General features: G+C 36.9%; 1 protein-coding gene across 1 annotated transcript in view; it reads right to left on the bottom strand.

Annotated features, from left to right (window-relative positions):
- The window catches only part of TTC27 (tetratricopeptide repeat domain 27), a 144,926-nt gene that overhangs the window by 74,362 nt on the left and 45,402 nt on the right, over positions 1–25,162 (bottom strand). The window contains exon 9 of the mRNA XM_026081204.1: positions 19,703–19,769. Within this exon, the coding sequence (XP_025936989.1) occupies positions 19,703–19,769 (67 nt within the window). The remainder of the gene's footprint in view (positions 1–19,702; positions 19,770–25,162) is intronic.

Raw genomic sequence — 25,162 nt, 5'->3', positions numbered from 1 at the left:
ATTCCTCAGTTGAAGTGTTTATATTCTTATCACAGCACTCAATGTTTTTTTGTTGAAAATACTACGTTACCTAAAAGAAATCTAATTTCTTTTTATCTATATTTAAATCAATAGCTTGTGTTTGAAAGCATACATGCTGTATTTTCATAGATGAAATTGCCAATACACCGCAAAACGGCACTTCAAGTCATGGAACACTAAATAAAGATTGGAACTAACAATTTTTTGTCTTAGATATACCATGTCCTCAGTTCAATGCTACCCCAAGGTTTTTCCTTTTTTAATTTCCCAACACAGTATCATATACAAAAATATTTAGTTATATATCGTTATGTAATTACATAAAAACGTAACCCTCAAATTAATTAAAACATATATTTGTAAATCCCCATGTAATTCACCCCACACTTAAAGAATAAACACCATCATTTTTGAGGGTTTCAGACTAACAGCGGAATTCCACCAGTCTCTTCACAAAACATCTGTTTACTGAAATTAAATAATTTGAAGCTCAGATGGAAACAACTCCCACTTATATGCACACACATATGCAATATGTAATACTTTCCACTACTCTGTGAATATCATTTTAATGCATGACTTCCTGACTTAAGATACAAAATTCAAACATAGCCTTACACAAAAACAAAAATTCATTTTGGACAGCTAGTTGGAAAAGGTGGCAACAAAACATAATATGCCATATTCAAGCCTAGTATCTTCACTCCTTGTACATGAGGGATTATGCTAATGGGTCCTACAGTACAATCATTGATTCAGTCATTGATATAAAACATCATAACTACATATAGTTCTGATGAAACAACAGTGGTTAATTTGGGTATAAACAAATAAGATGCTGAAGCAAATGTTTTTAAACCATCTTCTCATTGCAACTTCTGTCATCTCTAACTACTGGCATTAGAGACAGCATTCCCAAATAACAATTTCGGGAATTTACACCACTATTCAGGGTGGTAATTTGAGCACCTATAAATTCCTCACCTTCATAAGTATTACACAAGATAAATATTTGATATTTGATTGCATGTGTCATTAGCTGGATAAGTTCTACTAATCTGAAAAAATAAATTTTGGGCAACTGTTCAAGGCAGCAAATCTGTAGATAAATAAACTATTCGTTTCTAGAAACAACAGGTGTTTTTAGGCACAAGGAATGACAAGATATAAGGCTGTCTATTCCCCAGTCACATCTTATTAGCTATGAACACTTTCACGTTTTCTAAAGCTCAACACAGAAAAGGTTACATTAGGATTTCATTCTAGATGACTCCTGTTACAACAATAAAAATTCTAATCCTATTTGGCATAATTATGTCCTTAGAGAGAGACACCAACAAAATAGGTAAGCAGAATAATATTTTCATACCTTGAGAATGTAAGGCTTCCATAAATCTTTTGACACTGGATATATGCAGCAGTTAGCAGGAAGAAGGGGAGAGAAGAAAGTATACTTATTCTGTAATTTAGATAGTAAATGTGCTTCTTAGCATGGATTGGCTAATAGATATAGTCCACCGGCTTCCCATGGGTTTTGGTGCATCTTACCTCCTCGAAGCCAGAGAATTGCTTGAACATCAAAAAAACAAAGGCCCTACTGATATATTTTCACAATTATCAAAACCTGTCCTGTATATGGCTTGATGCATCTGTTTAATTTCACACTTTCACTGAACACTGAATTCTATCCTAGACAAGCCAAAACATTATCCACTAATCCAGCAAATTATAACTGTGCATATGCCAACATGAAAGCAACTGTTCACTTAAAGTGAATTATATTTCAGGCATTGTTCCAAGTCCAGTGTTAGTGTTTCTCTTTCAGTCTTGCATGGGGAAAAGGTGTTATAACTCGGTTAGGTCTTAAATATTTTCTTGCCTAACAGTATGTAAAATAAGTTCTACATTGCACCTTTTGATATTAAGCCAGGACCTTTGCACTGCAACAACAAAAACAAAAAAATATGCAATGCTTGAGCCTGTATGACATGTATTAGCTGAAGTTCCATATTTTCCCTTATGAGGTCTTTTATCAATTTTATTGAGTTGTTGTGTCAAGGTAACATTTTATAGTCATTCATTTGATCACTTCTAATTTTTTAAGGTCTCTTCAAATTATCATCATTTGAATGCTGTATCTAAGTGAACTGCGTCTGACAGTCATTTAGGTAAATCAGAGAGACAGGCAGAAATTGTAAAAGTATTAAAATGACAGAGGAAAAGATTTACTTTCCTGCACTGGCTGAGGCATCAACATATGCACTGTGCCATTTTCACTATTGCTTTAATATCCCATATATTTCAGTTGGTTTAGACCACACATGCAGTATATTTTTTCCAAAGTCTAAAGCTATTCACTCAAGTGTATGACAAGGGTTTATTTCAGTCTATAAAACTAATCCTGGGACTGTACAACTAAAATAGCTTTTCACTGCAACAGGTGTTAGTTGATCACGTGCAGAGCTGGGCTTAAAGCTCTTAGCCGCAGCYATTAGGAATACCTCTCTTGTTAAAAAATCAAAAGCATGGCCAAGACACCATCAGTGATCTGCACCAAGGGACTAGTTTAATTAGAATGGTATTTTTAAAATTTGCTTTGTCTAGTCTTGTCTGGTAGCCTCTGTGCTAAAGTTGTAACATTACATCATTGTAAACAGAGTACCTTTTGCTCAATTTCACCACTGAAACATGAAGACTCTATTTGATTTTTTTTGCATTTTTATATACTTCAATGTGTTTGAATGAGATTACTTCACATAAATAGTTTCACAGTCTTGAGTATTTGAATGCATTTGTAATACATGATTATTTTTGATAGCTTTAAAACAATACGTATACCCATATATGACAGACAGTTCTGATTCTCCCCATCTATAGCTATGAAGAGTCTTTACAAATTTCCTCTTTCTTCTGTCCACACTTTACAAAGCAGAATGTATGCAAAGTTGTTAAAAAAAGATCTTCGCCAAACAGTTAATCATTTAGACTAGACTGCACTGATTCAGAAATTAATGCTAGACACAATACAGCAGCAATTAGATTGCACTCACCTAAATGTAATTTAAAGTTATTAAGTAGCTCATTTAATTTCAGTTTGCAAGTGACTCTGGCTGGAATTTAACATATCTGAAGATACACTAAATACAATATAGGCATTACTCAGTAGCTGGCATAATCAACCCACAAGTTAGAAGAGAAGACTGAAATAAATTTTCTTCTCACAAGTTTTACAAAACTTTCCACTACTGTATGCAAGAAGGCTGAAGTCATTTCTCTTTAATTGTATTTTCCACCACGTTTTTACCCCCCCCAATCCTGTTCTGTAGCAAACAAGTAACTCTCGATAGCATCAGACCAACAAAATCCTCATATACCATGCTTCTTATCACTCTAAATAGATCTCTCTTCTGTTGCATTGTTTTTCAGCAATCGCTGTTACTGCTTCTGATATCTACCTTGCAAGAACCAGGATGCATTACAGCTTCTGGGCAGTTGTTGATGCTATTTCTTTCCCCTCATTAACTGATTTGTGGTCAGCTTGGAAACTGTGTTGGCTTTTTTGCCATTTCTGTAGTACATATGAGCACAAGGAATAAAAAAAAAAAAAACCAGGCAGGCAAGCTTGGAAGTCAGACTCCCTAGGCTGTTTAAATAGGCAGTGGTAAGAGGAAGGTTCCCCCCAAAAGACAGTTTTGAACAAACATCAAGCTTTGGGGCTCCTTGGGAAAGCCTTTTACTCTCCATTGACTATTTATGAAGGAGACTAGCTTTCTAGTTTAGGTACCTAGGTTAGATGTCTGACTGAGGTGCTGGTTGCCAGTGAATTCTCTAGACAGGTTCTCAAATCATTGGATTGCATCTTCCAGGCTCAGATGTCTTTTGGTTCCCTTGAGCTTATCATGGGACTGCAGATACCTCTGAAATTTTATGACCGTTTTAGCTGAGTGGTGGAAAAGAATATGCTATAAATCAGACTTCCCATACAGACCACATATTTTGAAATGAAAAAAAAAAAATTAAAAAAAAATTCCATGAGTTATCTCACATCCTGCTATGGTTTTTAACCCAAGGCAAGAACCAAGATGAGTAGCATGTAAATGTTCACACAGAATTAATCAGTTTCACACTAGTTGGTATACTAGTAATAGATTTAAGTGTATATGGGTCACAAGTCCCATTACTGAAGTGAGCTGTCTCTTTAAAAAGTGCAAAACGCTGTGTAATTCTTATTAATTACCTCTAAAGACAACTAATTATATTTCTGTAGATGGCACTTTAAAAGTCAACCAAAGAAAATCAAGAATAATTTGCATTAAAAGTACTACATGTTTTCTCTTTTCACTGAAGGTACTGGAAAGAGTTATTGAAAATGGATCATCAGTGAATTCTGTGCACAATAAATGCACCTGCTACTTACAGTTAACACTAACAGTTCAACTTTGCCAAAACACTGCAAGAACTATCATCTGGTGTCTGTTCAAGGATACCATGTTACTTTCCTCAGTAGAAATAGTACAACACTTCAGTACTTTTCCACACGTATTCCTCCCACCTACCCTAAAAAGAAGCACTCTTCATGAAACACACACAACTGCTCCCAGCAGTAGTTTAAGGGTATTCACTATTCACTAGCACCCTTTTCCTTTAGTCAATACTGAGAACACTCAGCTGACAATATGGTTAAAGTCCTGATGGGGAAAGTGGATGATTTCCCCAAAGAAAATACCCTCAGACTTCATGGCTTCTCTTTGCTCATCTTGCTTTCACTAGAAAAGGCAATATAGGTAATGAGGTTGCCTTACATCTGCTCTTGGTTCTTGTGACCGCCATTAGGAAAACATCCAACTTCCTTTTCCATTCTCCAGGAAGGTCTCGTTTGGAACCTGAAGTCATCCCTAGCCCAGCTCTCCTTTGCAGTGAATTTTATTTTATTTTTGAAAAGAATCAACATACAAAAGGTCTATATCTTCTGAGTTTACTTACAGACAGAAATATTTTGTTCTGTAAGAGGCTGCACCTTTCTTTTTCCTTCCTTCTGCCTCCATATACCCTTCCTCACATGCAGAAATAATACAAAAATGACTTTCTCTCTCTCTTTCCTCCCCCGAGTACATTTTTCAGCAGCTTATAGGGAAGTGGTTAAGCACCTGTTCTTGTTAGAACAATGTTTATGCCCAAAGTTCAGTCCATATCCATTTCTTCTTCTTCCCACTATAGTCTTTGCTTCTTGTGAATGCACACTAAGAATTTCCTGAGCTTTCTCTTAAGCTGGCTGTTTCGGTGGTTTTTCTTGGAAAATTTCCTGTCTCATTCCATAACCCTGTGACTCAGAAACACACAAATATTGTCTATATTGAGAAAATGGAAATAAAGCAGGTCATTTGATGTGGACGTAGGTATATACTGGAATCTGATATCTAGTCAAAAGTAAAAGAAATGCAATCATGTGATGAGTGGCTTTTCAGTGAGCTGTGAGTGTAATTAACAGCAGAACTCATTTGTTATTTGATACAGGATTAGCCAAGAGGGTTTTTTCCTACATCTCTGGAGATAAAGCTTGAATGGAGGCCTAGTGTCTCCTACGTTAAACGCTGCACAGAGAAAAGGTCAAAGAAAGTGAGCATTAGAGAAACATTCTCTTACAAGGGATGCCTCCTATGTTTCACAGAGAGAAAAAAAAATCAGTGAAAGCGATACAAAGGTTTACACTTACTGAAGAATTTTCAGTGGAAACCATAAAAGGTACAAAGAAAGCTTTGTTTGGATTTATACTCAACAGTGACACAGAAAAGCAAGCTCACATTAGTTTGTGTGGAACAACAACGAAACACAAGGTAGCGAGACACTTAAACCCTTGAGCTATAAACATGACTCTTTAATCCTGCATCTTGTCTGTTATTTAACTTGTATGCGTGCAGGTAGGACTTTTCAGAGAGGCCTATGGAAGGAACAAAACTCACAATTCAAAATAGTTTTGGACACATTTGGAAAAGTCAAATCAGGTTCTGCCAGGAAAATATTTTAATGCTTTTTTTTCCTTAGGATTCACTACTACTACTACTACTAATATAAAGGTATTATCAGAGTGTCAAATGACTGGTTAACAGTCCTACTTATACCTTCAAACTGCAGAACTTCTGGAGGGCTAACCTCTGATTTTAATTTTCTTYGGTTAATAGGCATTGGTGGAGTGATATTTACCAAGCTGCTAAGAGCTTAGTGCTCTGCAATGGTATTAAAGCAGTATACACATTATATCCTCTTACATGAGCAAAAGAAAAACAAATGATTTTTCATGCTATTGCTTAAGCAGAGTTTTGGTTTGTGTTTTAGTATGTTTTTTTTTTCTGTTTTGAAAGAGAGTATTTAAGTTCAAAAGTAAGTTTTCCTTGGAGGTTCTCAATTAACTTTCTTTAGGAGAAGGAAGAAACTGGAGAAGAAAAGGAAATGTCATGAAGAAAGAAGATACTGTTTTATTTAAAGGAATCTGCTTTCAATGACTAGCAAAGGGTAAACCACATAAGATATGGCTCCTATTTTCACCTAGAATGGAGTCCAGCCATATTACTGACACTCGCTCTATTGCGCCAAACATATCACTTATTCTGTGTTATGCTGAAAACAACTTCAGCCAGATTTCACTGTAGTAGCATTGTCTTTTTCAGGTCTGTGGTTTGGACTTATTCCTGAAATAGCATAAGTACAGACTTCCACACCACATCACAGTACTGCATTTATTTCCTAAGGCCCAACCTCAACAGCAGTAAATCAGGTTTTCGAATTCAAACGACTAGAGTTTAACTCTTTGATACCAGTGATAAGGATTTCCCTAGGTATTAAACAACAGTGCATTTCTCTTAACTGCTCAGCCTCAGGAATTCCAGTCCATGCCAAGGGTCTGAACACATCACCTGCTCTTTTGAGAGCATCTTGAAAAACAGAAATGCATATTGCTCACTGCACAGGTAGTAAAGCAGTGAATTTGATTTGTATGCTGATTAGCCTTCTGTAACCAATACAGGGTATTTTAAAGATCCGAGAGAATGGCTAGACATCTTACTTTAAAGATAAACAGCTTCAGCTCTGTACGCAACAGTACATACAGTCTGAGGACTTCCAATCTGTTTAGCCTCAGGACAAACAGTGCAAATGACTGAAAAAAGGGCAAAAGATCTCAAGTCAGTGCCAATGAAGAATATTTCTAACTTGTTCCATTCAGGTTGGCACTGTGGGAAAAGAAACCCCCTGCTAAGTATTCCCTGGAAACTAGCACAGTATAATTTAACGTATAACTTAATTTCCCGTAGTGTTCCTCCCCTCCCTCCCTCTCCTTTGCCTCCCTTCTGACAAAGAACATTATGGGACAGACAGTGTTATAGTTTAATTTATCCTCTGCTGATAGGAATTCACTTCTCAGGAAGACAATCGGTTATGATTTTTCATCTTTCTATTTCCAGAACTGCTGCTTGTGACTACAAAGAACCACCATGATTTGTCAGTAGATTCTTTAAGTTGCTCAGCTCTGTCTAAGTCTGCATTTTGTTTATTACAGTGTTTTTTCTTTTTTAAGTTAGTACTTCTTACGCAGCAAAATCCAGATGAGACCGTACTCCAAGTTTCCTTCTTTTTTCTACTTCCTTGCCCGTTTGAGCTGGTGAGAGCAAACTCAATGTTTGCAGCACTCTGGACCACTGGAACAGCCCTCAGACATGACAGACCCTGCATTCTTATGCCACTGCACCAGGGTGGTGGGATTTGTCAGTCTCCCCTGCCTAACTGCATTCTCCAGCTCACCACTATGCATCCTCCAGAGTCCACCAGTGATGCTTCCTGTTTGTTTGGCCTAACAAAAACTTTATCTTTACTTTAGCAATGGTAACTTCAGGACAAATGTGCATTTGCTATAATTATCCTTAAAATATTTTAACTGATTATCTTTTGCAGGATAGAAATGTGAGGTAGCAAAAATATTAGTTCTCAGATAGGTTTGCAGAACAACCATAAAAATTTTACAACACAATAGTGTCTTAACAGCTCCCTTCACATCCCTCAGTAAAAGGCAAATAAGTACCTTGAGAAGAACCAATTTAATGCTTTCTTAATTTCAGAACTGTAAGATTGGTCAATGCCACAGCAGGAATACTTCAAAAGTTGCATGCAGTATTTACATTCTAAAAATGCCATTTGTGAAACCATCCTATAATGATGTTAACTACTCAAAATCAGCTGTCACTTTTTTTTTTTTTTCCTGTAATGTGGACAGCCAAGAAAATTCAGGAAAAATTACATACCTAAACCGGTGGCTTATAGTAAGGCTAGCACTAACTTTATGCCAGAACAAAGTATAGAATTTAATATAACATCTTCACAACCTTACATCTGGAAAAACAGCTGTATCTGTTGTGATACAGTGAGGCATACCAGAGGAAAATTCACCCAGTTCCAGACGGGACTGTACAGGGAATGTGTGATACCTGCTTTTCCCCTGTTTTGAATGCCAGCATCCACCACAGGAATTCGGCTTACAACAACCTATTCAACAACCTACCTATTGCAGTACTTGGTGTTCACAGGTAAGTGTAACATGCTGAATGCAAGAGGCATACCCCAATTGCTGTTTGGTGGGCTAAGTGGCTAGGGTTAAAGTCCGGAGATGACAGTTTCAGTGGGAGCTCTCAGACAGTCCCAGCAGTTCTCCAGAAGAGATTCCATGTTAACAAGTCTCAATGTCTATCAAGAATATCTGGGTTCTGATTCCTTCAGATTTCTGTCTTCATCAAGAGTAGAATTATGTCTCTTTAAGGAGGCACTGTTCCCATTTCATGCAGTAGGCTCAAGCTGCTGGAGGTCACCAGCAGCCTGGCATTAAATCTTATGTGCAAAAGTTTGGTTTCTAGCAGCAAAGCAAAGCTGCAGCCATCTTCCTTCCAGAGACTGAAGACAAGCCCTGAAAGACGACAGTGATTCCTGAAACAGCAGCCAAAAGTCAGGAAGAATAAGAATAGGGATGAAAAGATGTGAGAAAGGAATTAGGGAAGATGAGAGCAAAAGAAAAAGTCAGATAAGCCAAGAGGAGGTGACAGCAGGAATTTGGCATGTTGAAGAAAGGATGACTAAAAAAAGGGAAGCAGATATAGGCACATGTGAACAATAGCGGGGAAAAAAAAGTGAAAAACTGCTGGGGAGAATGAAAGAAAAACCTATCTTGGTGGGGAAGAGAGAGTAGTGTTCCTAAATCTGAGGGAGTTGTAGAGAGAGAAGCTGTACTCTGAATATTTTTACGTAGAGACCAAAGGTAAAGGCAATCTCTGGGATGCATTTAGACTTGAGTAAAGTTAAAAGCATGAAGTATAATGGACTATGATGCAAACACAGCTTTCTAGTACCTGTCCAGTTGTATTATGCATGTAAACTACAGTTGTTTATTAAACCAATTTGTGGAAAATGGAACGTGGGAAGCGGGTACTTTCACAAGCAAGAGGCAGTCTTTTTAGCTATGCACCTACAACCTTCTCATTTTCCCTGCTCTGTTAGAGATTCACTACATGAATAAATGTATGTCTACTATTAGGATAAGAGAAAGATACAGAATATACAGACAATTAAATATACACATTGCAATTCTCATGGAATAAGCTGCAGGATGAGAAATAGCCTTATTCCAGTAATTAATTGACTTGTTTCCTTTCTGTCTCTAACAACTGACTCTTACTACTAAGCTATTAAACTGCTTCAAACCATGCAAGATGTTTAAAACAAAATAAAAAAAAGCTAAACATATTTCCTTACTTTATTCTACATCTGGAACAGTTTTTACAAGCATCTATTAAACTAAAAAGCAAAGAAAACACATTTAGTTTTAGACAGTGATAAATACTAATCAGGTACTGTACTAATTTGGGGGAATACAAATGCATGCGCTGCTTCCCTGAGACTGTTACAATTCTAGAACCAGACATCTCATTTTACAGTGCTTCTAGCAGTGAGAGAGAGCAGAAAGATCTTTCACAGACTATTTTTAGAAATCTGTAAAAGTTATTTTCTCTCTCATCTTTTGTCTAGACTATGACAGAAGTCATTGTAGAATGCGTTAGCCAACATATTCTGATAAATATATACTTAAGAAAAATCTAACTGACGCAAGACATGAAGTCTTTCAAGAAAAAAAGCCCAAGCTCCAACTTAACAATGCAATACATGCTAAAGTATAATGTAGACAAGGCAGTGAAGTCTTTTCAAATATATCAAAATACACTAATATCTAACTTCAAGACTTTTATTCTGATTCAGAGAAAGCTTCAAATGCCAACTTCACAGATAGAAAAATATTAAATAGTTTAAACGTTTTTAAAACCTCTTTGTAAATTGAAACAAATAGAACATGATACTTTTTAACATTTTATTGGAATTTGTTTGAATGGTCTTCATAACTAACAGCTCCACCTGCCATGATTAATGCAGCCAATCCAAACAAGTCAGAAGTATTTATGCCATAGCATATTATCATATATACTAAACATATACATTATACACAGCAAAAAAGTCTGAATGTTCTCACAGTAATCATGAGGCTCATTTACGGTGCACATTGTGTGAACAATCCACTGAATTAGCTGGCATTGTTTCTAATTCCTGATCTAGCCTTCATAAACAGAATATGACCCTTTCCTATCCCTGCATCCACACAACTGGGAATCAGCTTTCATAAGGGTCACAAACACTTTGTGAAAGCTATCTTCTGAAATTTTCTTGCATATTTGCTGTTACAAGTCTTCCAAATAATGCTTTGCTTATCAATATGAAAGCTAGACTATTAAAAATGCTTTTGTGGAGGAAAAAAAAAGGATTAATAGGTCTACTGGCAAGAAAGACAGCTTTTCTGTCTTTAGTCATAAGGTACAGTTTAGTACATGATCAACAGCAGAATTCATGCATTATGTAAATACAAGTAAAACAAATGTGCTTACATCCTACCTAAGGTTGTGTTTAAATGTTTCTCAAATTAAATTAACAATCTTATCTCAATCCCTGGTCTATAGTACTTGAATTATATTTACTATTTAAGCTTCTTGCTTTCTAATAGAAGACAAGAAAGGAAATATTGTAAAAACACCAGAATCATAGGTGTTTAATCTTTGTCCTTATATAAGATGGACAGTACCATGCTTTCCTGTACCATGCTGAACTCAACCAAATACTGCTAGAAGGGCAGCACACTGTGCAAAAACATACCTAAGATCATTGCTGAATAGAAAGGAGATTACTCAAATGAGGATGGCTAAGCATTTATAAGCATTTGTTTAGTTTTTTTTTTTAATTTGTTAAAAAAAAAAATCTTTCCTCCTTCGTTCTCCTTCCCTCAATAGCCCATAGTTTATAGACTTAGAACTTGATTAAAACATCATTTCTTCCTCCCCAAAAATTCTTAAATTGCTCATTAAGAAATCCTCAGAAGAAAATATCAATTGGAATTTCCTTCCAATAGTTTGGCTATCTAAAAAGTCAGTTATAAAGAAAAGAAAACTCAATTTATTTATCACTAAAGTGTCACTGAGGATATCAGATTTGCACTTCAGAGATCTTTTGAGGCAAAGGAAAAATGCATATTTCATGACTGCACACAATGCCTATGGCATTCTAATTGAAAATATCCAAAATTCTGTAATAAGTCAAAAAAGTATGTTACTTGAAATATTTCATCTTTAATGCAGAACAGAAAGACAGTTTGGGGCACTAATACAAGAAACATTCTAGTCCAAAGTATGGACGTGATATGATCTGAGAAAATTAAACTCAGATGCTTAGAGACAGGAGCAAATGACCAGCAAACAAGAATTCAGTCACCTTGATTTTTCAGGCGCTATGGAAGAAGGAAGGTTAGGGTAATACTTGAGGTGTTGGATTAGGAATGGGACAAATGAAGGCACAATTCTAAAATCAGGCAGAGGAGATGAGGGCAAGACATCAGGAAAGCTAAATAAACTTTAAGAGTAATTCTTCCTCACATAGAATGAAAGAAGAAAAATGTAAATTTACTTTCCACAAGAGGAAGACTCAGATTTACCACTCGTTTGATATATTCCCCTGCACTGCCCCCATCCCCGCTAAACAGGCAGATCAGTAAAATATACAGCGACTACTACTAGTGATAATATAGGAATTGAACTGATCATCAGAATATTGTTAAAAATAGAATATTCAACACTGCACAGAGTGGGGAGATCATTTCCTTCAGGTGATACATCAAACAACATTTTGTTGAACAGGGGGGTTAATTTCATCATCTTATTGCAATGAACTCCAAAACTTTCTTGTCAAAGTAGATTATAATAGTTAAAACTGGTGAAGAACATAAAAGGGGGAAGGGAAGCCTGCAACATGTGAACCAGCTGTCAGAGAGGCTGCTAAGAAAAATAAGTGAGCTGTTGATAGATAAAGAGGAAGGACGAGGGGGGAAGAAAGGCTGCTGTGGGAAAAAATGTTACTGTCATCAAATTTGCTTGCTTAACTTCTCAAACCCTAGACAAGCAAATAATTTATTAATATTTAAACATGATTTTCTTGTTCTTTTACTGCTGTGGTTTCCCTGAGACCACTAAAATCTGTCRCTTGAGTAATTCCATGCGGATTACCCGAACGAGCAGACTATTCTGAAAAGGAAGTGCTGTCCACAATTTCTTCCTACTCAGTCGAAGAGGGACACAATAAAGCAGGCAGCATCTCCTGTAAGATATGATGTGTCCCAGGGACTCCGGGAAGAATGCAGACCACAGAGGAGAACAAAGTTGAAAGGGATGAAAGTGTCAATTAGGTTGAAATCTGATAGTTTGTAAAACAAAACAACTTCAAACAGATGGTTCCTTAATCCCAGTTTTGGAACGGAACATGAGCTTTCCCCCTGCCCCAGCAACACATGTACTACAGCAGCCAGTTTTTTTAACCTGAAATAACTGAACAAACAGAACACAACAGCAGCAAAAATAACTGGTAACACTAGCTTAATTTCCTGCCCATCATACACCGTAAACAGAAGTACTAGACACTGGGTGAGTAAGGATCCAAGAAATCTAGTTGAGCCTTTGCACACGATGGTCCAGCAGAAAGAGGCAATTTCTCTTCTGCTACGCCCAATCTGATTTTCTAGCAATGCTTGACAGGCCAGAAAGCATACACGCATTAAGTTAGCAGCAGCCATTTGGATCCTGACATTCCTGGAAAATGATTCAGACCTTTGAATAAGAGTGCTTAGGATGAAAGAAAGAAGGGAAGAAAAAAAAGAATAGAATAGCTTTGATTCATTTACCTCAAAAAAAAAAAAAATTCTTACAAGCACTAGCAGGGCTTTGCAACAAGAAAGTCTTTGCAGTGTTAAAATCTCGTAACCAACAGAGCCTATTCAAAATGGGCAACATTGCTTAGAAAAGAAAAGACAGACTTTTTATAAAGCCACAAAAGTTACAACAGTAGAAGCACATGGCACTCCTAATGAGCATTTCAGTACTCCTGCTAGTTATAAAATTTAAAGAAAACTACAGCCATTTTCTCAGCAGAGAAAAATGTACTGCTTTTATTTAAGCTATATAAACAACTTCTCTTTAGAAACCAAATTGGCATGTTAGTTTTACAGAGATTTTAATAGGAAGGCTTAACATCAGAAATATCACGTGCCCTGATTTGATCGCTCCCTAGTTCCACATTAATATCACAAATGCAATACAAAAGATGAGAGAAACAAAGCATTCCCATTTCCACCCTCTTCCCACAGCCCCTCTTATAGTGAAAGGCAGAAAAAAAATACATATATGAATACACACACACACACACACACAACCTCAATAAAACGTGCACTATTATTCTTCGCTGCGAGTTTCAAAGGCACCATACACCATCAGTTTCTATTGCATTCAGTAAATGCTCACTTCTGAAAAATCAGGCCAACAGTTCTCAAATTCCTTAGTAAAAATAGTCTCTTATGGAATTAGGAGCTCAACACTGGAAAACCAAAACGCATGAAGCATTACCATCGAGTCCATCTTTGGACTATGCAGTATTCCTTGGCTTTTGACAGACCCACTCCACAGTCTCTAGCTTCCCGATCTGACCTTGGTTTTCTTCATGGTATTATATGAAGAATTTCAGAAATATCAGATATCTTTTTTAGAAGAAGGTGAATAATTTAAGTTTTATACTCTGAGCAAAATGAAAGCTATTGCACTACTTTCCCCCCTCTCTAAAAGTAAGGAAGAGATCTCACATGCTGAAAATGTCCATACGCAGAAGAGCTTCCTTTGCCCAGTTTTTACCACATAAAAAAGAAACCACCTGCTCTAATTTCCATAAATGACAGTAGTCTCAGGAGCATAACAAACTAATGCAACAAAATTGTCCATGGTCCCTTTTCTTTTCCTTCTAATACTCTATTGATTCCAAAGGATACGAATATGGGGTTAAGATGTGGGAAGCACAAAGCAAGAGGCTTCCGTTCCACCATTTGTGCTTGCTTTCTCTCCTCTGTTCCCTATAGCTTAACACCGTTGCTATCACTAGAAGTCCCTTGATCACAAGAGACTAAAAAGAGAAATAACTAATATTCTCCTACACTGGGCTAAGTATACCTCACACTTACCACAAAAGCTCATCTCTCTTGGACAAACCGAGGGCTAGGACAGATGGCAGGGATAACGTTAATCCTGGATATCCTGTTGGAGCATCATAAATTTGCTAAATTTGCATCACAGAGTTGCATTCCCAGTATGTAAACTATTCCGTGTTCTATAAATCTGTAAGAACCTGTATTGCAGAGTCCAGTCTTATCAATTACTTTTTTTTTCCCACATACTTTTTTCCTCTTTTGTGAGAGAAAAATGCAGCACAATCCAATATCTTCTCACCTATTTCCCTGCAGAAAGACCTGCATAATCTTAAAATGACAGCACGTCAAAAGAGTTACCAGCTGTTATATGGAGCATCCATATGTACCAGAAACTCCCTTTTACATTTCAGAAATATCTTTTAGTCTTTTGTCCTAAAGTATAATGTCTGCATGACAGACATCTTACATGAAGTTTTAACTTTAATTTTTTAATTCATTTTCAAAATATTCTGAAATGTTATGTGTACATTTAAATGACAGTGTTGTTCATTTAATCGCCTATTTATTATAGTCTTACTTGCATTACCTATATCAAATGAACTCCAAATACTATCAAGTAGCAAATATCTAATAATCCTCCTTTTGCTCATTTACAAAAAGCATTTTTTTTCTTTTTCAAGAAAGTATTTGGGCCACTGATATGTGAGGATCAATGATGTACTTGTGAGCCTCTAGGGAAAAACTGCTCCCTAATATCAAACCTAGCAGATTTCACTCATGTATTTTTACATTAAAAAAATGCGTTGAAATTAAAGATGGGATAAAGAGACATACGTAGGGATTGTAAAACTTTCCTGGGGAGCTGGAAGTAAACAAATCTACAAAACCTCCATGTGAACACAGTACTGAACAAATTCTTTGGTTCTTGCATCATACTTCCTATAAAGGAAGCTCTAGGCAAAAAGTTRATTATAAGCAAGAAAAAAAAATGATTCTAACAGAAGCACTGGGTTTCACTGACACCGTCCCTCTTTTTCTCTCTCAAAAATGGCTTTTTAATGCAATATTCAGTAAGTTAAATCAGAAAGTTTGTCAAACATCATATGCACAACCATGGCTCTGAAGCAGCTAGTGTGATATTTTTCATATACATATATAGATATATGATCTAATAATCTTCAAGTCCTAATAGATAAAAAAAGAGAGTTTAGAATGCCTATTTTCCAAACTATGCCTAATGCAAGGCAAGACCATGCCATCTACTTGAGCTCATTTTGATCATCCTTTCCCTCTCATACTACATGACCTTTATTCCCTCTCCTATAAAGAGACTGCTGGTCATGTGCATTTGTTTTGCAATCCAAAGCCAAAGGGTCTCCTGATGAGCCACTGACTTATTAAGAGTGCTTTACAATTTCTCAAGTTTCCTAAGACATCTTGAAATGCCCTCCTTTCTTCAGGAAAGATAAATTTCAGCAGATATCAGATGAATGCATGACAACCATCTAACCAGCCTGCAGATTTAGGAATCCACATGTAGGCTGAGAAGATGCCTGCTCACACACGCACACACAGAGCAGTTTAAATGATGCTAGTGAAATTATTTTGGGCAGCATTGATATCAGGTTTTTTTGCCTGTTTCACTGGGAAGTACAGAAGCTTGGAAAACAGCTTAAATACATTTGATTCATTTGTGGTGCCACTTACATATTCAGCTAATGGACACCATAAGAATCAAGGTTTTGCTAACATTCTTACCATGGCTAGGTACCACGACAACAGATTTCCTTGCCTCAGCACTTCAGACAGAACTAAGACACAGAAGAGCTCAAAGATTTCACCATGAAGTTCTTCAGTAACCATCTACAATCTTAGACTCAAGTGCAAACCCCACAAAAGATGCTGATATTGAAAAGACACAAGCTACAGTCTGATTTCTGCTTTCAGTTTTCCAAGCAAGATTTGGGACTGTCAGGTTACAAGTCAYACCCATTCTTCGTTTTTTTAGGAATATAGTTCAAGATCAAAAGAGAGAAAATAACAGTAAGATTGGACTGTGTTACTATAGCCAGTTAATCAGGTAATGTTAAGCAGAAGTTTAAAAGAACATTATTCTAATATTTAAATTTATTTTCTCAGATTTTTTAGGTTACCTGCTGTGACGTTGTGCTCCTTTCTCCCCCCCCCCCCACTGATGTGCTCTCTCCCCCTCAACCTGACCTCCCTGTAAACAGCACGTATGTAGGGGCTAGTTGAGCATGCGCCAACTAAGGCCCGTCTAGCATGCAAATATGACTATGAGTCAATCATCTCCCCCCCATAAACAGGGGGCAGCCCAGAGCCCACTGAGCTCTCCTGCATGGCAGCGGGCTGCACTGCAGAACCTCCCCTTGAGCAGGGACGCCTCTCAAGGTTACTCCTCGAGGTTGAGAGATTCCTTACCCGCGACAGATCCTCGGTAAGTGATTAATAGCATGCTGWACTTTTGCAAACTTCATGAAACTTTGCTGAGTTATATCTCTGACTAATTGCACACATAGTCCCTTAGACATAAACCGTTGACCAAGTCTGGGACTAGGACTGGATCCAGCCGCACCTAGGCTCCTCTCCGAAGGAGTTTAGAAAGCAAGGGGGTCCAGTCTGAACCTCGTGACTCTACGGGAGAGCCTCTGTTGCACATGCATCTGACCCTGTCCTTCATGCAGTAAATAACTGAGTGAACCTTGCCAATCAAACCTCATTAAATTGTTCTTATTTACGATTGAACTTTGTTAAGTTGCTGTCTTACTGCAATAAACGTAGTGCTGCTTCCCTCTTACGAGCGAAGTGCATCACTCCTTTCGCGAGACCTGCTGTATCTAAGTCACTGCTATACACTGAATTCTGCGCTATCAGAGAGATCTATATATCTGTTTATTTATTGCCACAGACCCTTCTTTCCTGCTGCTCAGAGTACAAAGTGATGTGGAAGTCTGCACATATCTTTCAGCTGTATTTCTATGGAGGGCTTTCTCCTGACAGTGGTTCTGCTGATCTTTTAAGGATGAAGCAAGCTGTAGCAGCTCCAGAAGGGAAGTATACTCTCCCCATCAAAAAATAAATAAACAAAAGAATAAGTTCCCCAGTATCACTACAATAAAAATTTAAGGAGCAAGTTCATCAGGTAAAAAGCTCTCCTGTGATTTTTAAGGAATCAGCCACTAGATGGCAGAAAAATGCAGTCTAATTTTCTTATCGATATGAAGAATTCGCCCAACACAGATCTCTAGTATCTTAGATAATAGGTAGTATGATTCATCAAGCAATGTCAGATGAAAGATGACAGTAAAGCTGATCATCTTTCTTACCTAGTACAGGTGCTACCTTGACTTTTTCTCCTCTGCTGTAAAGTCTGAGTGGTTAAATATTTGAAAACTCAAGAGTTAAAACAAGTAAACCCCACTAAGTTTCATTATTCTGGAAAGTACACTATGATGGAAATACGGGAAATCTTTTTAAAGACGTTTTGTTATCACAGTATCACTCCATCTTAAAGAATAAAGTTTGTGCAGAACTTATTTGAAGGTTCAGGTATATAATGTCTGCTTTTTCACCCAAGAATTATGCAAATAACAGTGGTTAGTGGAAAGAATAGAGCATGGAATAAAAAAAGACTCTAAGGGAGCTTGGCAGGAAATAAATGAGGAAAAAAAAAAAGTTTTCACAGAATGATCCCACTAAAAATATGTATTTACGACAAACTGTCTTTGTTGTTGTAAGAAAGTTATATGTCCAATTGGAAAATGTATACTTCTGTATTAACACTATTTTTGCACAGAAATTAAACTATAATAGTTTCACAATCTTTTACATATATTAAAGCTGTACTTCACAACAAAACACCTCAGAAAATACATCATCAGAAAGCATTAGGACTACTGTAGGAGCAAAACTATAGCTGATCTAATGTACCACAAAGAAAACCTACGTAAAAAACTGTTTTGTAGAGATTCACTCATCTTCCTCATTCAGATCTTACATGTACAACGTTAGCATAGGGACCTAAACAAACATTACTTTAAAAACCAACCAATTTTACATGCATCTATCTAATAAAAAGATTAGCTTTTTTTTTTTTTTTTTTTTTAAGGACTGGACTTTGTACCATCATAAAAATGTTCCCATGGTCCTTGGATTAGTGTCCATAATCCTTTTACATAACTACAGATGTCAGTGATGAAATCTAGACTGAAATCAATGGGACTTTTGTTGAGATCCTATCTGCAAACTCGAACAAGAATTTACTTTTGCAGATGCCACTACTATGAAAAAAGGGTCTCAAACTGCAAGGTTTGGGTAGGAGAGCAAACCGGAGCAACATCCTCTACTTTACTGCACCAAAACTGAAGCCTAATGTTGTGCAACTCCCTTCCTGTCCTCAATAAACTACTGTTGAAAGAAAGCACGAAGACAGAAGAGATCAAGTGATGAGGCAAATTGTGTTTAGTATTGACCAAAAAAACCCCAAAACCAAAACCAAAAAACAAAAAAAACAACCCACAATGAGAAAATACCAATTTAAATTTTTCAAGAGTTCTTCAGAAGTTACAGAATTTTTCTGGAGAGACAAATTAGCTGTTGAACTGGGAAGAAACATGGCTAAATGGAACACCTAATATTTAAACTGAATAAACCTGATAGAATAATGCTGCAATTCCTTTTGAACTATACTTAGAGAACACTGTTAAAAGAMGAGCACTTTCAACACTAGTGCAATATGAAGAGTTTGCTGTAAAAATTTATGCTTTACTAATTGTAATTCGTATAGTTAATAAAAACTAAAACACGAATGCAAGTACATGTTTTCAGGTGAAATCAAATTTTTAAGTGTCAATCTTATCCTGCATGTGGATGACTCAAAAGGGGGTCAAATTTCAGCATTGCTTTAATTTCTTGAAATAAGGGGAAAAAAACCCACTCCTTACTATTAGAGCAAATTTGGTCTATAAACAGTTTCATGATTAGCGTGATGTACAGGTTAGTGTTTAGTACTTAACTCAGACATTAATTGCATATACATTCAGTAAAAAGTCCAGATAAGTTACTTACTGAAGTAAAAGCCAGAAGTTCTTCTTCAGTTAATTTATGTATTGGATTGTTCTTTTGGAAGTCTATACTGTAAAGGAAAAGAAAAATTGAATACAAAACAACATTCATGTAGTCTTCAGAACACTAGGCAGAACATGTTTCTCAAACTTGCAGAAATCTAAAGGATGTTCTGGACAAGCGTTACAACTACAAACCCTAGTACATATGTGCAGAAGAAGGCCTAGACCTAGGAGTGGTCACAGATTAAAAAGGATCATTTCAAGAGACCAAGATATTTAGTTGTGCCTTTCCCAGCCCATTCTAAATTGAAATGTCTTACTCTGTTTAAGCTCATAACAATTTTAGGTATCCTAAACAATTTTAGACCCACTCCCTGTTTTAACAGAAATGTGTTTTCAGTTAAGATTCTATGACTAATTGAAGACAAGTTCTGCAAAAAAACCCACTAACACTCAAAAAGTGCTGAAAGGTAATCTCAAACACTCTGCTTCTAGTCACTCAAGGAACATGACCACAGGGGTTCCTCTCACTAACTGGCATTACCAATAACCAGTGGTACACAAATGAAGAGGGAAAACCAAAATACACAGAGATGAAATCACAGTTATTTTATTTGCAGTTGGACATGTTTATGGAGTTTATCAAGAAACTGGGTTTACATTTCTACATGAGTCAATGTTCTCCTCAGACAACAACTCATCAACACTGTCAAATATACTACAAGAGCAACAAGGTTACAATTCAAGTGCTCTGTGAAATCAGGACCCCAAGTGAAAATAAATCCTAAATTATACTACAGAGCAGGGATCATCATCAGAACTTTACAACTGCTATATAAATACGCTTAAAAAAAAGAAAATCAACAAAATACTCCTTCAGCTTTGCAGCAGCCTTCATGTTATAAGTAAAAATTGCAAACATAACACATTAATTGTTATGATGGGTCACAATTAGAAATTACGTTCCCTGTTTTACAGTTACCATGCGTAAAACAAAACAGGGAATTACATTCCCTACTTTACATGTTATTTTTATGTTCCCTACTTCACTTTGGGGAGAACACTTTGCCCCAAGCTAACTTTATTTTTGCTACTTTATTAATTCTTCTTTGCATATATTATGCAGTTACCTTTGCAGAAATAATAGTCAATGATTTCATTAAAATACTGTTACTATCCACACAGACAAGATACAGAGTAGAGGCTGTTTGTTCAAATCTCAGTTATCCTTGAAAGGTCACGGTGAATGGAGGAGGATTCTGAGGACTCAAAGAAAGCAAATGTCACTCCTATCTTCAGGAATAACAAGGAGGAGGATCTGGGGAACTACAGGTTGGTCAGCCTCACCTCTATCCCTGGGAAATGGTGAAGCAAATCCTCCAGGAAAAAATTTCAAACATATGAAGGGTAAGAAGGTGACGGGGAGTAGTCAGCATGGATGATGGGACAGAGTGCACCCTCAGCAAGTTTGCAGATGTACAAAACTGGGAGGAGTGGCTGATACACCAGAAGGCTGTGCTGCCATTTAGAGTGACCTCAACAGGCTAGAGAAACAGGCACAGGAGGACCTCATGAAGTTTGACAAAGGGAAGTGCTGAGTCCTGCACCTGGGGAGAATAACTCTTTGCACCAGCACAGACTGGGTGACAACTGGCTGGAGAGCAGCTTTGCAGAGAAGGACTTGGGGGTCCTGGTGGAAGACAAATTGAACATGAACCAGCAACTGCCCTTGCGACAAAGAAGGCCAATGGCATCCTGAACTGCATGAGGAAAAGCATTGCCAGTAGGCTGAGAGAGGTGATCCTTCCCCTCCATGTAGCACTGGCGAGGCCACATCTGGAGTGCTATATCCAGTTCTGGGTTCCCCAGTACAAGAGATGTGGACATACCAGAGCGAGTCCAGCAAAGGGTCACAAAGATGAAGGGACTGGAGCATCTCTCATATGAGAAGCTGAGAGACCTGGAATTGTTCAGCCTGGAGAAGAGAAGGCTCTGGGACAGATCTTGTCAACGTATAGAAATACATGATGAGAGGGAGTAAAGAGGACAAATCCAGACTCTTCTCAGTGGTGCCCAGTGACAGGACAAGATGCAATGAGCACAAATTGAAATACCAGAAATTACATTTAAACATAGAATTTTTTTACTGCAAGGGTGCTAAAACACAAAAACAGGGTGCCCAGAGAGGTTGTGGAGTCTCCATCCTTGGAGATATTCAAAGCTTGACTGAACATGGCCCTGAACAACCCGTTCTAGTTGACTCTGCTTCCAGCAGGGGCGGTGGACTAGATGATCTCAAGAGGTCCCTTCCAACCTTCCAACAATTCTGTGATACTGGGCAATTATGTAGTATTTCATTTAATAATACTTACAGTTTGCATTTTTGAGCCTTTTGTTTTGTTTAAAAAAAAAGAAGAAGGAAGAATAGAGTCTATTTCTCACTGAAAGCTAGAAATAAACAAACTTTTTTTTATATTGTACTTAAAAATTTCTTTCTACATTGTGCATATTACCTGGTATCAAAACACATTTATGGTGTGTCCAAGACACTCTTGCTCAGAGGAGCAACTAAAAAATGTGGCTATCTAAAAATTTTACAGTAACTTCATACCTGAGTATACTTAAACTATACATAAGCTGTGAGAGACGAAAGGAGATAGCACAGGGAAAATAGTTTGAGAAATGCAATTATCTGCAGTTTATTTAAAAAGTGACCGAATATCCCAAATGAGATAAGAGTCCACACTTGATGGACAGAGAACTTCTCTCTGCCTTTGAGAGTGTATAGTCTAAAACGGTCAAGACAGAAAAGGTAACAAACATTGAGGATCTTTTAGTAAATTCTATCCAGGTGTAGTGTGAATGTATTTTGAAACTTTCTTTTATTATTACTTGTTATTATTATCTCCCCCTTCATTCATCTGCCATCTGTGATAAAGGCCAGAGTGCCTGATGTGTTCAGTGTCAGGGTCCAGCAAAAAAGAAAGAAAACATCTGCCTCAGAGATTCTATTAACGTGTATCAGATACCATTAATAAACAGTACCTATCTCCAAACATTGTTTCCTCTAAAGATACGATAAAATATTAAGACATAATAAAATAAAGACTAAGAAGCACAGCACCTAAGGAAAAAAAAAATTGATGCCATTCAAGCACTCTTATCTCTTTACCCTTGCATTCCCACACAAAGAGAAAGAGAGCTATTACCTGCATAGCAGAGAGCCAAGTCTCCTTGCTGATGCTCTGGCTCTCTTCAACATCCCATTCCTATTGTACAGGGGACCGGGGAGAAAACACAGAAAGGCACACTCTCTCTGGAGAGCAGTGCTTCAGCATTTCTAAAATGGCTGTTCTTCGGGAACCACTCATATTTAGCAAGTTAGAGCAGTTTAGGAATGAGCGCAGACGAAACATTAAGAAAATTAAGCGACGTGGTTGAAACAAGTTCCGCTCTACAGATGCAAATGCCATTTGTTCAAAGGACTGCAGCCAAACACAGGTATGCTGAGAGACAGACACACAGAGCAGAAGCCCCCTGCTGAGGTTCAATTTCCTAGTTCTATTAAGAGATAAGATCCCTCTTCCTCTGCAGTTTAGCAGATCTATCGTTTAATAGTTTAATCGATTGTGCAATGGTCTTGACACTTTATCAAACTTCTCCCAAAATTTCAAATGGGAGGACTCCATCAAAATAAGCATAATTTTCAGTGTAAGCAGTGAATTTTCTAAATTTATTAAAAAAAAAAAAGCTATCACAGAAAGTAATTGGCATTTGAGAGCTGCCCTCTCTCAGTTTATTGATTAAAACAATAATATCTAAAATTATTTTATATAAACTATATAATAATATAAATGGATACCAGGTTTAGTGCTAATGATTATTTGCAGTGACATGAGCCAACAGAAAAAAAGCTGTACACATTTTTAACAACTATTGAGACTTACGTGTAAGTGTGAACATCTGTTTGTATTTATATAGATAATAAATAGGTTGCTTAACTCTGAACTGAAATTATATAACTGCAGTCCTTTAAGTTTTAAGGTTTCATTAAAACTTTTTTCCTTTAAGTAGTAATAATAATCCACTGATTAATCAACCAAATAATAATTTTATCCACATTGTGATACAGGCACCTACATGGCATATTGGATGGAGGGTGGAGATGATGAGGCATTACTGATCAGAATTTTATGAGATAGACTTGTGCATTATTGTAGGGAAGAACAACATGACTGGAGTAGGTGAGAAAGAAAACAATACATACAATGGAAGAAAGCTCAAGAGATCTTCCAACTCATCCACCTGCTATAGAGCAGAATTACCATATCTATATAACTGCAGACAAACATTTGTCCGATCGATTCTTAACGTAAGCAGACATAACCTCCCATGATGGAGGTTCCATATGATCTTCATAGGATTTTTACTGACATTTCATAATGACTGGCAGCCTGAGCAAGCCGTATGATTGTGGCCACAGGGAAATACCAGCTATGCTGCTGGTGGAGTAGTGACGAGAAAGGGCTTAGAAGAGCAAAGTGAAGACCTTGCCATCCCCTCTTATTCTTATGTTCAGTGAAGTGGGACTCTGTTAATAAGCAAAGTTAACTATCATATTAAAAGATAACCACTCCTGATTTAACTTGTAAGATTCTTAATTTTTGTGAATAGACCAGTTAAAAAAATAGTATACTAGCTATTACAGTAATGCATTCCCCAGTCTCCCCTACCTTCTCACAGAAGAATATGCTATTGATGTTTTTTTGGAAAGTTTTGAAGAACACTGTTAGGTAACAATTCTGTCATATATATCACTTTTTTGCTTTTTTTCTTTCTTCAGAATTTTTGTCATGAAAACAGCAAAGTAATAAAGAATTTTTCCTGTCTCAGTTGCTTCTTTCCTTGTCTAATGTCAGCTGCTAGCATAAATGCTTATAGTCAGCTTCATGAAAAACATGAGGTAGTCACTAAAATCATTAAACATTAGTCATTAATAAAAGTATGACTTCAGGTGAAAAATAGCAACAAATTTCTTTCCACTGCAAAAAGGTAGCAAGAAAATTCCAAATACTGTAACAAAACCACCACAACAGCCAGGCAACTAGAATGCCTGAGTGACATATCAGCAGATTTTGAAAAGCATAGGTAAACCAAGTGACAGTTATGTTTTGACAAAATTGGAACTTTTTTTTCTGCATCCTAAAAATACATTGATTCAAGCAGAAAGTATTAATCCCTCTCCTACTTATTCTATATAAAGATTTCTGTCATCACCTTCTGAAACTTAGAGGTCCAGCTTTTACAGCTTGTAGCCAGTGATAAAGTCTCTGCTTTCAATTTCTGTCACATCTATGTACAATGGTTTAAGATAATTAAATACAGTAATGCAGCCCTTGAAAGATGAAGGAAAAAATGAAATTAATGATGTCCCATACTGAAACAGATTGAATTTAAATCA

The sequence above is a fragment of the Apteryx rowi genome, unplaced genomic scaffold (assembly GCF_003343035.1).
Source record: "Apteryx rowi isolate R43461 unplaced genomic scaffold, aptRow1 scaffold_54, whole genome shotgun sequence".
NCBI lineage: Eukaryota > Metazoa > Chordata > Aves > Apterygiformes > Apterygidae > Apteryx > Apteryx rowi.
Note: the sequence above shows the minus strand (reverse complement) of the source record. Positions and strands in the feature narration are given on the sequence as shown.